General features: G+C 39.6%; 1 protein-coding gene across 1 annotated transcript; it reads right to left on the bottom strand.

Annotated features, from left to right (window-relative positions):
• Positions 1-6,721: 6,721 nt before the first annotated feature.
• Positions 6,722-14,257, bottom strand: LOC128353368 (protein FAM180A). Its single transcript, XM_053314057.1, has 3 exons — positions 14,124-14,257; positions 7,467-7,564; positions 6,722-7,051 (listed from the first exon to the last, which is right to left on the bottom strand). Exons 1-3 carry the CDS (start codon positions 14,197-14,199, stop codon positions 6,722-6,724), a joined length of 504 nt encoding a protein of 167 aa, XP_053170032.1. The 5' UTR covers positions 14,200-14,257.
• Positions 14,258-15,034: the final 777 nt, after the last annotated feature.

The raw sequence follows: 15,034 nt of genomic DNA, 5'->3' as shown, positions 1-15,034 counted from the left end.
ATTACTACTCACGATTCCGCCTCTCGTGCCTTGACTTTTTACTCATTACTCAAACTTAACATGCAGGATCTGGTTCCACGGAGTCCCGCCAGGGTCTATCTTTGGCCCACACTCAGTTCAGACATCGCTGTGAGGATAAGTTTGGAAATTCGCAGAGCTATATTAGGAGGAATTCTGGCGGTAGCTTTTCGGCAGTCCACAAGCCTGCATATCAGAGCGCTATGAAACTTTATATGAGAGTTTATATCAAAAACATGCCCGCTGTTGTGGGTATGCGGCGCAAACATGCAGGGATCGTGTTACCAAGAGTAAAGAAAAAAAGCCTTAGTGGTTGTGATGCAGTCTTTGGTTTTTCAATTGGTGGTTGGGGTCAAAGAAAGCTTTGAACTGAAGGGATTTGGGATCTCACACTCTTCTCCCCTCTGCCCCAACATTTCATCATCTGGCCATGGATTTGAGGCTGAAAAGAGACATTTGACTGAATCAGCAGACCCTCATTAGAGGAGCAGTCTGAGACACCGCAAGCTGAAGCACATCAAAATCAGAATATTATCTTCGTGTTTTTTTTCTGTGTAAATTGCCACTGTTAATCTTTTATGCCTTCAGTAAATGACAAGGCAAGGAGCCGTGTGGAGAACATGAGATGGAAAATGCCATTTGTCATGGCTACCATCCTCAGCAACACCGACGACTTAAAATGTGAATTTACTGCTCTCTGGCCCTCTGCCAAGAGAATACAATGCTGCTCCAAGTAGGAAAGACAGGACTCTTCTGCATATGTACTATATTGAATAATGCTGTAGTCTAAATTAAAGCAGTATTAATATATTATTTTGGCACTTAGGAGCAGTAGAAGAAGTTGTAAACAATGTTGACATATTATTTCACATTATAAAGTTGTAGAAAACGTGTTAGCAAACATTTGCCTTATTACACATTAGACACCAGTGGTTACTGAGCAACAATAGTATTTAACTGGAGTCATGTGTCAGACCACTTGAAGAATTTAAGTCCAATATTTACTATCTTGTTAGCTCTGCTTTGGTCTTCCACAACTCTTTAGCTGCTGAATGCTCCAGTATGTTCCTGAGATAGTCACTATCTGTTGCTGATAACATACAGTGGATTAAGCTCATCTACAATGGCTGGAAGATCAAAGGTGTTTTTCCCTCCTGCACTGCCTTTTCCGATTGACTTGTACTCTGGTTCTTTCTCCCCCTTGGCTCGATTTCTTTGGGCAGATCTGTGGACTGGACAGTAATTGTACTCAGGTGTGGTCCCAAACAAAAAGAGATAGTTTATTTGTGATGGGAACATGATCCGACCTTGATTCGACTCACCTACTAGGTATATTTCGCATGTTTGAGCTAAACAGCTCCTGTAGCCAGATGTGTTTTGCATGCTGGTATGTGATGAGCTTAATTACCATTTGCTAGCGACTAGCTACAGAGTGAATCACAGCCTGACCTGGAATAGTGCAACAAAATATTTAGCATTTTTGATACTTAATGGAGCTTCTTCAGAGCTTTGTTGGAACCTTTTTTTCCATTTTTGCTCCCACCCGAGACATACCTGACCAATGAGTCAAGCTTGTAGCTATGCATTTTAGTTAGCTTGGATGTGTCCCTGTGTGAAAAGAAGCCAAGCCAGGGGGAAGAATGACCTAGTTTACCACCTAATTTACTGATTCGGATCTAAACAACCCAACTCTAGGTTTGAAACCGCCTTAAGATAAGTTCCATCCCTCAAATAAGAAACATTTTAAGAGAGTCTGTGAGGTAAGACACCAATTTCATCTCACCAAGATATCTCCAGGCAGCAGCAATAGCAATCATTCATATGCTGTCATTATCAGGCTTTCTTGGGTTGTCCGAGCCTTCCATCTGAGACCACTCCACCTGTGCTTGGACTTTGCCAAGCCAAATCCGTGTTGAGAAACAACATACTACAATTCCCATGTGAATCTCACACCTCTAAATAACAATGTCTGATAAGAATTTCAGAGGCTAAAAGAGTTATCCTCTGTCCCATGGACCTAATAACTTTCTCCCATTCCCTTATCAAAATGTCTGTGATGCCTAACAAATGCATTTGGTGGGAACAGTATCGCAGAACTGTGACGGTTGTGGTAGCTGTGTTGCCTTCACTTTTAGGATGTAAACAAAAATAGATGATATCAAATAATGTTGAGTCCTGAATACACATGTATCAGGACAAACATTACCCACAAAACACTGTATCTTTTGTTTTATGTATGCTTTGTGATATCCCCTGATGGTATCCCAGCTGTTGTGAATGTTTTTTGTGAAATATTGTGATGAATTGTGGAAGCCAGAGAGAGGAGGAGGCTGTTTTGAGCAGGCTGCCTGGTCTCTCTCACACTGTGTAATTGGCTCTCCGACACAGCAAGGTATCCCACTCCCTGACTAACACTTCCCACCTCTGTCATTCCATTCATCTATCCATCCATCCATCCATCCATCCATCTCACCCCTCTTCAGTTTCACCCGCTGGCACCATCCTCTTTTAGGCTCAGCTACTATTATACACGCTGCATTAGCTGCATTAGAATGACCATGACCTGCTTCCATCCTCCATCCATCAGTGGTGGTTTCAACTGACGGATGCTATAATGCAAAATCTTTAGAAGTTGTACAGTCATAACCTTGAAATTGTACATTTTCAGGTTCAGATTCCAGACAATGCAGGGTGTTGTCAGTTAATCTGGTATTAGCAATGCAATAAAACTGCAAAATCACCCAAGACTGCCACTGACTGACAGGCACATGTTGATCACCTCCACTGTAGGTGCTGGAGCAGCTTAAGCATCACCTCTCAATATGCAGCCTCACATCTGGAGTTTTTGAGTCACAGCCTTCATTCAGTGTTTTATTCCTGGTTGGAATGACAGCAATGTGACTGATTTAAAAAAACAACCACATGAACATGTTGTGAAAAAGGATCTCCAAAGAAAGGAATCTGCCTTGCATGGGCTGTTCATGATTTGCCAGAGAAATGTTTTTTAATGGTGTGGCCTGAGTGTTCAATACCTGACATCAAGATCCTGAATTATTTTCACATAATATCCGGGGAGACACACGCTAAGTAACACTGTGAGTCATCTGACTTGAAAACAAAGAGAAGAAAAGCCTTTCAGGTTGTCGTGCAGTCATTTATTAAAAACATGTATAGGTACTGAGTTGTTTTAATTTGGTACAGAAAAGCACATTGTGTGTATATGTGACACACAAATGTTTCATTGGTCCCTCTCTGCCAGCACAGTGAGATTTGAAGCATGGAAATATGTCTGACAGCTGTGGAGAGAGCATATGCTGGTGATAAGCTTGAGTTAAAACAACTGGGTGTTCAGCTGGAGGTGATTGCTAAATATTTCTCCTCGTAAAGGCACATTCCAGTTTTGACAAGATTCAGCTCCAATTAAGCAACATCAAACTAAAAAAAACAACACACACACACACACACACACAGTGCGAAAAAAAGCAAAAAAGGAAATTCTAATTAGAAATGTCACATTGTTGCTTTTCATCTGTGTGGTCTAAACTTTTGTCAGCATAGAAAAGTATATTATAATCCAATGGTTCTTCAAGGAGTTTTACAGTGTACATATAGGCATAACATGAACTGAGGACGGAGAGCAGGAGAAAAATACTGACGCATGTTGTGCTGGCTGGCTCAGATGTCTCGTGTGGACCCATTATTCCTAACATAACTTGCACAAATCAATAAAAAAAACCATGAGTGAATCATGAGTGAAATCCAAGAGCGATGTTTGGAAATGCTGCCACCTAGTGAGCACAGCCAGCTCATAATGGATGATATTTACTTTGAGATAAAAGTGCATATAAACCAAACAGCATATATGATCAGGACATTACAGAGCAGATTTTCAAAAGTTTTTACATGTAATTTGGTTATATATGTAAATACTTTGAATGCACTTATCTACAATGTAAAATGTCTGCTTTTGGAACATCTATAGTTTCATATTGATAAACCTTCAATTACTTTTAATGCATAATATCTTTTACAACCAATGTATATAGACTACAGCACACCTCCAATTATATCCACCTATTTTTATCTTTTAGTTTAGGTTCTCTCAATAATGTTATAGGAATATTACACATAAGGACTTTATTATAGGAGCTTATGACTACAGAGTTTAAAGGCATGAAGCTTCACATGAAGACACCCTAAAATCGCAGCTCTGTCTGCAGCCACTTGGTGATGCTCTCTCAACATGCATTATGCTGCTGAGGCTTCTATATGACATTGAGGGGAAATGCACAACACAGAAAATATTACAGACTAATTTTTCATGAACTGCACTGATCAAGTCAATATCCCGGGTTTTTATTTCTTATTAAATTTACAAAACAATCACAGAGGAGTAGAAGCAGATCAAATAGAGAATCTTTTTTTTTAAACTTTGAGACAATTAAGATGTGGATTGTGCAAACAAGGATGCAACACAATATCAGGAAAATGTCTCCACTTACGTGACTCAGCATGTAATTGACTGATATTTTGCTTAAGCCAATATTGCCCAATATCACAAGTAATCTCTAATTATTGACTTTGCAAATATGCAGAGCTTTCAAATAAAGGTAAGTAGCAACTCAGCTTATAAAGACATTATGTGAAAGAAAAAAGATGAATACTCACAAAGCAATAAACAAGCAAGTTAGAAAATCCAGTTTTATACACACTTCAATTTCTTTATTATAAGACTTTTGAGATATTTCTTGTGCTTCATATAACAAATGAAAACACATAAAGATGTTTCAAGTGTGGGAATGTTTAATACAACTCATTGGTTTCAGGCTTGATCCTGCTTTCTTCAATATCCTATCTTCTTTACACTGTCAAACCAGTCCAGAAACATCCCAAAACACATCATCATCATCATTAAATCAGTATGGGGACTGAAGGCTGATCCTCTATCTTGGAAGTAAATTCCACAGTCCTGCACCTCTTCATCAATCAGTCCTCCAGAGTCAGTGCCAGTAGCTCAGTCATCGGGTGAATACTTAAAGACAAACTGCAGAAATTCCTGAAATGAAATGCAGGAAGATGGGAATATGCAGCTCTGGTGGAAGGAAATGACAATCATCAGGAGATCAGTATTTCCAAGTCTGGATGTAAAAGCTTGAACTGTACCAAAAAGTAAAGCGTTAGTAATGAAAAGTCAATTGAGTCAAGGAGGGAAAACAACACAAACCACATATGCACTTTTTGTCCATTCCATCCATGAAAGCTTATTACAGCATGTACCTGCTTCACAAAACAAGTGGGGAAAGGGGGAGCTTTGAAGCCAACATCTATCAAACATTTTTACAGTTTGTTCAAATGAGTAATCAGGGCTATTTATGTACACGGACTCTTAAGTAGAAATCTGTGCTTTTCATTCAAAGGGCTTTTACCGGCAAATCAAAGGAGCTGAGCAATCTTTTCTAGACAGAGCCAAGTGACTAACGCCATCTAAAGTACGTCCAAATATGTACACAGTCTGCACAGGTGGATGGACGTAACTATGCATGGAGCCCTCAACATAAAGTACAACTGATTGTTTGTATATATTTGTTTTTAAAAAAAGCACCCACAAGCCCATAAAGACAGCAACGTGGATGTTTATTAGCACACATTGGGACATGTTTGAAGCCATTGTGCAAATACATGGCTCAGATGATTTGTTGGCTTTATTAAATCTTTACATAATGAACAAATTAGCAGGATCAACCTTGCAGCATTAAAATCAGATGACAGATGAAAAACATAACTGCATATTTGGGAGTTGAGAGCAGTGATACAATTATTAATAAAGCAATTAAATCAAATGGTAATGTGATATTATTTTTAATAGTTTCTGGCTGGTAGAATTTCCAGGAAAGGAATGTATATCTCAAAATGATTAATAGAAGAATGATAATATTTATGTAGATAATGTCAGATTATGTAATATTATTCTAGTCTCATCAAGAAAAGATTCTTGATATTGCTCGGTAACCTGGGTGTTCTGTCATAATCGTGCAGTATTTGGACATGAATAATAATATTCAGGCTGAATCTAGCATGCCATAAAATGATTTGCGTTTGTTGGTTTTCAGTATTATATTCAGTATTTTCAGTAAAGTGCATTCATTCCTTGAGTGTCAAAGCTCACTCTTGACTTAAAAAACAGTATTTGCAATGAAACCTTATCTGAAGTTTACTCACTAGGTTTTTCCAGAGCTTGTGGTTCAGTAAGTGGATTCAACAACCCACAAGTTGCTATTGAAAGCACTTGAAAAAATTGGTGAAACTTAAATCAGTATTCTATGACAATAACAGTATAAACTGTATGCAATATAATTACTGTATAATTACTGTATATGCAATTAGTATGTTGAATATGTATGAAATCAAGATACAGCTTCAAGAACTGCAGTGTAACACACTGTTGTGTAAAATGTGCCTCAGTGGCCTGTTTTGCCAAATCTGCAACATTCATGCAGTGATTTGCAACATGACATAATTTCCTTTCCAGTTCATTTTGAGATGTTGCACTCATGTGACCTATGCATATACATGCATGCGAGAGCCCGGTAGAACCAGATCACTTTTTTTGTTTTTTAAAGCACTGGTGTCTATGAGTAATGAAAAAACAAGAACATGTCACCACAATAATGCCAGTACATTTTTGATATCTTCAAATTTTCCCTCAAGACGGTCCAAGGTCCTTTTGGAGGGCTCTGAACAGCTGGATTAAAGCATCAATCCACACTTCCCTCTGGTGCTGGTTGCTGATTTGAGACAGTGTCTGAGTGGTGTACACCAGGGTCAACAAAGTCCTCTCAAAGTCCTGCCGGCTCAGAGGCTGCCGGCGCCGGGCAAGCTCGGCAGTCAAACGGCGGATGTCAGAGAGCTTCTTGGGCAGAACGTCCTCACAGATGACCTCAAGTTTCTTCACGCTCCTCATGGAGGCCATTTCCTCATCTGGGATCAACATGGTGTAATCCTTGCCTTGGATCTGCATACCAGCCAGCAGGATCTGAGATAGATATCCATAAGAAAATGAGACTGCTCATCTAAACTATATAACTAACTTACCAAATCCCACATACTAAACCCATCCAGAAAATAATTTACTTTTACTTTCGTTTACTATTTAAACAAAACTATTTACCCAGTTGTGAAGTGAACTGAAGACACCACAAGATAGACATGCTCCCGTCTACAGTGTCAGAAAAAACTTTGAGTAAACACATTCTTCACATTTCTGCTAATGATTAGCAGGACAGCAGCAGTACACAATGTTTTCAGTGTATTTCTTTTTAAATCAGGAGCTTTCAACAGTTGAAGACAGATCACAAATGCAAAGTGGAAATGTCCTCTGTAAATTCACAACATAGTTTAACCGGTTTCTAGTTAAAAACCCACTCTGAGCCCATAAGGCCTAAACTGACCTCAAAAAGCAGGTTGACATCCTCCAATGAATTCTGGAAGGAAGGGTCGATCAGCGAATATGTCCCTCGTTTTATCCTATACGCTGATGGATACAGAGCTAGAACACATGAGAAGGTGAAATTGGATTAGACAATCTCCCTCGTATCATGCACCACATTATCCAGCGTGGCATGCATGTGGGTGGGCCTGAGGTTGAGTCAACATAGATACATTACTGCTCAAATATTATGCAGGGTGGATAGAATCTGGCTCCAGCTGTGCACAGGGTAATTGGCGTTCCACCCGAGCTATGGAGGCTGTATATTTACAAGTGGCAGTGGCCGGTGCATCCAGAGGTTTGATATCCATGCTCACAGAGGGGCAGGTGTTGCTGACCTCAATTGGTTCGTTTTCAGAGTGTCTGTCCATATGTGTAGCAGGGTAATCTGAGGTATCCAGATATGGCTGAAATGAAACTTCTCATCGCTATGATAAAATACCATGAAATTCATATTTTCCTGGAGGCGATAACCAGAGGCAATTGCACATGCTGACACACCTCTTAACCAGGGGCAGAAGGTAACTTAGTACATTTACTCAAATACTGTGCTTGAGTACAATTTTGAGGTAGTGGCACTTCACTATAATATCATTCTGCTGTACTGTGAACACAATATCAATAATACTTTTGAAAACTGCATTATTTATATTCATGATTAGTAGACAGCAGTCTAGGAGCAGAGTATAGCATCCACAACATGTGTGTGCATTCATGTTCAACATGAACATATGGGATAACAGGGACTAGTGACCAAAAACTCAACAGCATACCTTAATTATAAAAACTGCTCTTCATAAACACACACTCGACTCAACACCTGTCACATTTGTTTTCTATAATTCTTACTTTAAAGATGTTGTCACTTTTTCCTTTAAATGATTGGACCCTTTTTTACACCGCCATATCCTTATAATGTAGTGGCACAAAACTCTATAATATATTGAAATTATTTTCTTCTATATAACTGAGCCTATTTGAAAAACAAATACTTAAATAAGTGTTTTTTTTTCTTTAAGCATTTATCTATCCAAAGAGGCATTGTTTAGTTTCACTGGCTCAAAATGCAAACAGAAGATAAGGGCTATATTCTTCAATTCTTTAATGAAATCCTAAGGACATGACTGTGTTCCAGCGATGATTTATGAGTTTGCTTGACCTGACAACACTGCATTTGCATTCTCATTTTTCTGTATAACATCTCTGTGTGATGGTGAGCAGAGATTCCTGATGGTAATGGAAAGTCTTGGGAAGGTCAGTTCCCACCAAGGCTGGAATAAAAAGTTAAGAGTAAGAAGGGTCATACAAGGATGCACATTTTTCACTTCCACACTGTTTACTATATGTCTGCTTTTGCTGCCCAAACTTATAGTCTGTTCATATTATGACTCCCTCCTTTGTTTGAGACTCCAAGAGCAATTTGGATACACTGCTCCAGGAGAACTGAAAGTTGATTGGAGCTGAAAGGGGATTCACAGCATAATGAAGTGAGGTAAAACTTCCTTTGAGCTTCTCCAGACATTTCACTATATTTTTCCAGTGCATTCAGTGCTTGGCTCAGTGTGTAAGCCAACACATACATCACATACACACAGATCTTAATGAGGTATACAGTATAAACACTGGGCCTCATATGAATTCGAATCAAATCCTCCTACCCTGCAGCGGCATCTATGGCGTACTGCTTCGCCAATTCTTCAGCATTCTGCAGTAATGATCAGCCCTGCTGCCCACAGCCTCGCCAGTCAGATACATTTAGCTTTATGGCATTTGTGAGGCCAGCCAAAGCCACATGCACTGGCTGATCTCCCCATGTACCTGCTTCCTGCCTGGGTGACTGCCAGTCTCTGCTCCGGCTTGGCTTTCACATTCCAGCCTCCATTCAAAATGTAAAGGAAATCTGTTACTCTCCGTTCCAGCGTTTGACCAATAAATCCAATGAATTTGGCACATTAGTGTCTTCCTCAACATATTATCTCCATTTCACCTCTCCAACATCACCCATCCAAACAGGGTCTTTCAGACATACTGGCAATACTCCAAGAGTGCTTCATCCCATTTTCTATTTTTATTTATTCATGGGAAATGCACTTATTTGCTTTCTCGCTTATTTGTAATGAAACGCTGTCATGACAGAGATGTTGCCAGGCAGCGGGAACTCCAGCAAGTCACTGCTCCTGGCCAAAAGAGCCAGGCTAGCTGTTTCCAGTATTTATGCTAAGCTAGACTAACTGTCTCCTGGATCTAGCTTCTTATTTACCACACTGACGTGACAGTGGTATCAATCTTACTTATCTAACTCTTGGCGTGACATACACTTAGTTCCCAATATGTCAAACAATTTTCTTTCATCCTCCTGCATGATTAACAAAAATGCTGTTTCAAAATCTTCACCACAATTCCAGGAATTTAATCCTGGTACTGCCCAAATTCCAATGAACACTACTGAGGACATGTCCTTAGATCCAAATATGATGTGCAGCTGTGAGCGTGTCTCATCACTGACTGAGTGACTCCGGATCAGCAGGAGAGGAATAAAAAACCTTCGCATACACATATTAGATACTTTAGAGACACTACAGCTTCAGTGCATTGTCAGTGTAAATTAAACAAGACACAGAGGAGATAGAGCACTTTAGAACAAGGTTATGTTGTTGAAGGACATAAAAGTTTATAGCAATGATGGCTTGGAGACCAACCTGATGCTAATTTAAATTTAGAATTAATAATCTGTTTTACAGTTGCATATAAGTTGTCTTCTGCTCTCTATCATTGGTTGCTGTACAACAATAGCTCTTGGGCAGTAAAGTGTGTGTTTTATGTTAGCAGCAGCAAGAACAGCAGTTTGTAATAAAAATGTTATTGCTGGTTAATGCTCACATGGTCGGAGCAGTACTGCTGTAGACACAGAAACAGACCATGTGTCTTGTTACAATTATAAAGCTACAAACAAAAATGCACTGCATGGCAACACTAAATTTAATTTTGCACATTTTGTAAAATTTGGCATAGTAAAACAAGTAGAAGATTGAAATGCATGATTCAGAGGCAAAAAGGTAAGATAAAAGCAACATGAGAGTTCAGCAACATGCAGGCAGTTATAGGACAGGCAACCCGAACAGGAAGGGGTCAGGCAGGCAGAGAAAACATCCAAAATGACAGGCAAAGGGTAATAACTAGAGAGGTGGGCAGTCAGGCAAGCCACAACAAGAAGGCTGGACCACTATGGGTGGTTGCACAATCTGGCAGGGACTGAGGTAAAGATATACACACTGAGGAGCTGATGAGAGACTTGGGAACAGGTGTGCAGGTGGGTGTAGAGGTCAGGTGATGATAAGAGGTAGAAAAGGCTGAGGGCCACTGCGGAGCAAAGAGTGAGTAGCAGGCTTTGGAATGAAAGCAGATTTTAAGGAGCCATGTGGCGTCTTCTTGTATAAACATGTTTACATATGAATATTAAAATAATCTGCATAACTTTTTTTTGTGAGTTAATGCTTACACCCATGTTTACTAGCATCTCTATCTTTGTTTGTGCATTGCTGCTTTTGTTAGTGCATTATAGTCACCTGTAGATCAGTGGAGTAGTGTCAAACCATCGGTGTGTTTTGCATGATGCATATAAAATAACAACTCATAAAAACTCCTCCATAGTGCTACCAGAGGTCAGAAACTCCACAGGAAACCTTTCAGGCCTGGTCACAACATCATTTAAACTGTGAAATGTAATCATTCCAATGAAATTGCTGCAATTAGTGGATTCACCCATGGGGACAAATGAATCCACTTAATTTTAGGATTTTTTCACATCGAGTTTGGTAATATATTTGACCCACAAATTTGTAAGCCGTCTTTGACAGTGCTGACCTTTGTGAGACCACAGAGCCGCAAAGTCTAAAATGAAGGAAGCTATTAGCTCATTAGCTGTGTTGCACCATCCACTTTTATCTAACCTTTTTTCTTAGACATACTGCTTAACAGAGGAATAAACTGCTTGAACTTATTTAGTTCATCTTCCCCAATGCTTTATAGAATGAAATTGTGTAAGTAAAATAAATGGAGCGCTTGAAGAGCTAGTGTGACAAAATATGCTTGTAATATGTCCCCCATGATTACATAATGTAGAGAGAGACTGAGCTAGAAACAACTAATATTCAGACAGCCGCCAGTTGTACATTTTTTGCTTTCAAAATGGATGTGCTACTGAGGTTATTGCCATATACAGTACTGAGGTATTGAAATATGAGTTAAAACACTATGCTCTACTATGTGGTGTTCTAGTGTGAAATGAAATCTCCATCAAATGTTCCTGCTCTTTATTCCCAACAGTGGAGTTAATGATGAGATGTTTAAGAACATTTTTATAAAATAATGCAGGAAAACAAACAAACCTGAGGTGATTTATATATTTCAGCTTATTTGTCTCATAATTTGGGTGAATATTTAATGTAGATGTCTTTCCTTCCAGCATTGCAGCTTTTCCTGCTGCTTGTTCAAAGCCCATTCAATCCCTCATGCTTCCCCTCCCTCCTCCAAACAATCAGTGTTTGGATGGGCAGGCTTCCCCCAATGTCATTATGCACAGGCAGGGAACTTGTAATCGCCCGCTAACTGCTTGCAAGGAGATGAGGGAACAACAAAGATCCATTAATTAGCAGGGCTAAATGGTACTCCTGGCTGGAGGGATGTCTTGATGAGAGTGAGAGGGGGGAAAACAAAAACAAAACAAAATGGACGCCTGGATCCCCTCGGCTTATGGTTACAGGGAGTGAAAAGGACATGAGAGAATAAAATCTCCGCCACAGCAGCTCATCCTCTGCTTAGCATTTCAATGAACCTCCAAATAATTGTTCAGATCTAAACAGAAATATTCTAGCAAATGATATACAAAATCTCCCTTTTACAATATAAACACAGGTTACACCATCAATTCTCCCACTGTGAGCCAAATGTGTGAGGAGCTTAAGCTACAATAAAGACTCTTTGTATTGCATGGGAAGATTTGGCATTGTGGGTATGATACTGGGGATGCTTGTAATAACTGGACAAACTGGGATTTTTCTTCACAATGAGCCTGGGAGGAAAGGTTTAGCTAACTGCTCCATACATTGTTGGGGTTGTTCATTTGGACATAAAAGTTTAAAGAATTTATTACCAAACTGCTGATTTTTTAAGCATTGAGAGGTATCTGGATTATTTGTATGAGAGGTGTTCATTCTCAAAATCACCGACTGAGTACAAGCATCTCAAAACCGAATGTGTAATGACATTTTAGCCTCTGGGGGTAACGGCCAGCGTTTTGGGGGTTTCGGTGTAGCAAGCAGATGTATGAAGCAGGCTTCCTCTTTCATGTGCCTGTCATAGTTTATGATCCAGTTAGCTACTTGAGAATGTCTAGATGACAGTTCGGCTAACCTCTATAAACAGATATATATATTCAGATACATTAAAAAAAGAAGCTAAATCCTCATCAGACAATAGCCAAAGATGTGTTCTGCTGTTTACCTGCATACAAACTAAAGCCCACTTAAATGTGATTGGTCACAGCCACACAGACTGCATGAAAACCAGAGCATTTCATGAGAAATCTCCGTTCAATTAAAACAAATCTGCTATTTTAGGGACCTCAGTTACAAACAGTGATATTTTATCAAAAGTCTGATGGCAATATCTTTAAACTCAGTGACGTTTCATGCTTTAGACCAAAACAATTAAAGCTGCACTGATAAATATTTCTCTATGCTATTAATACTGGGTCAAATTCCCAGTACCAAACAGCCCACTGTTTACTGGCCTGTAAACATCATGGAGTATTTAGCAACTAAAGACATATTGTCCCCAGGATTTGGTGGACACCAAAATAGATTTTATTATTTATTCAGCATGTAGATAGAAATATGAGTGCTAATGAATGCCAGTGTTGCTCCATGTCTGCTGGATGTATAATTAGGCAGCTGTTTGCTAGAAATATGCTAGCACATTTGTTATATGGTGTGTTTACAGCTTGTGCAATGGCCTCCAAGTGGTAAAAAAACAAACATTTAATACAGCTTTAAGAAACATGAATCTATAAATGCAACAATTTGACTCCAGGCAGAGGAAAAAAGGCTGAACTGTTTACTTAATTGATCATGCGATAAACATCCAAATTAACTGACGATTTTAGACCTTCTTAGATCTCTTAAAAATGTTTTGTTGCCACAGTTTTTCTAAAATTATACCAGTTGCCCTCCCTTTCTCAAAGGAGGTTTTTAGCATCATATGACTTTTTCTAAGATGTCAAGCAATGTGAGTGTTGAGAAAGGCATTTCCTTTTAGTGAGTGGATCCAGTAACAACAGCACAGTCATTTTTCGCTGGAAATAAGCAGTTCATGTCCTTTATGTCATAATGTTCTCAAAGATAACACATTCTTTTACAGACATGGATTAAGACTGAGCCACTATTACTGTTTATCTACTGTTGTACTTCCATCTTCTTATAGGTTTGTAGATTAAACTTGTAATTTGTGTATAATGAATAATTTGTACATGCAAATAATAAAAGTAGTGACATTTCTTTGTGGCCTATAAGAGATGATGGAGACAGCCTCACTAAAACACCAAAGCAGTAAGTCCACCTACCTTTTCTGTAGTGCTGAGTGGCTGCCAGGTAGATGGACAGGTAAACAACGATGATTGGAGCCCACCACTGTGGCATGTTGATTTTCTCACACAGATCTACCCACACAGTTCACTCTGTCTATCACAAGATATGCAATCACACTCATACACAACCATCAAAACGGTGGATGTAAATTTACCGCTTGTCGAGTTGCGGCATTCCTCATGCAATAGTGTCATGTGCAGGACCACTGTTCTATCTGTCCCCTCCTCCTTCCATCCTCTCTCCCTGTTTTTTCTTTTTTTCTCTCTCTCTGTGTGTGTTTTCTTTTCTCAGGCCAGGCAGTCTGGGCCAGCATCTGGAAATAATCAGGATTCCATTGGCTGGACTTCTTTCGTCAGCTAACTGCTCGACTGGCTGGTTGGTTCATTTACTGAGTGACTCTCCAACTGACTGGATAACTAGGTGACAAAACAACTAGTCAAGCATGATGGTATCCCATGAGCCAGACAAAACTGGAGAAAAGTGCTCTAGTCTGAACAAACATCCTTATCAGCTTAAAGGATGATCCAATTTCTTTATTTTCTCTTGTAGCTTTAACCATCTTTTCCTTTTCCATTAAACCATCAGATAATATTGGATTGATTGCAATGATTTGGGAACACACAGCATCACTACTCCAACAGAGTCCAACAGTTCCTCTGTTCCCAGTCCTCAGTTCCTGTGCTGCAGCAGTCCAGTACTCCAGGCACCAGACACTGGTCCTGTACTCCGGGTCTGATCGACCTCCAGAGTCACTCCGCCCATCTGTCCTGGCATCTGATCGACCTCCCAAGCGGTTCCACCCATCTGTCCTGGTGTCTGGTCAACCTCTGGTGCCGCTTACATCGCAGGTCTGGTCGTCCTCCTGCCCATCCTCCAGAGTTGCTCT

This window comes from Scomber japonicus, chromosome 23, assembly GCF_027409825.1.
Source record: "Scomber japonicus isolate fScoJap1 chromosome 23, fScoJap1.pri, whole genome shotgun sequence".
Classification (NCBI taxonomy): Eukaryota; Metazoa; Chordata; class Actinopteri; order Scombriformes; family Scombridae; genus Scomber; species Scomber japonicus.
The sequence above is the reverse complement of the archived record's forward strand: the minus strand, read 5'-3'. Positions and strand labels throughout refer to the sequence as shown.

Coding starts and splice junctions, on each gene's coding strand:
- LOC128353368 (XM_053314057.1), bottom strand. CDS start 14,199: ATGCCACAGTGGTGGGCTCCAATCATCGTTGTTTACCTGTCCATCTAC. Junction 7,565..14,123: donor CACTCAGCACTACAGAAAAG/GTAGGTGGACTT, acceptor CATGTGTTCTAG/CTCTGTATCCATCAGCGTAT. Junction 7,052..7,466: donor ATGTCAACCTGCTTTTTGAG/GTCAGTTTAGGC, acceptor TATCTATCTCAG/ATCCTGCTGGCTGGTATGCA.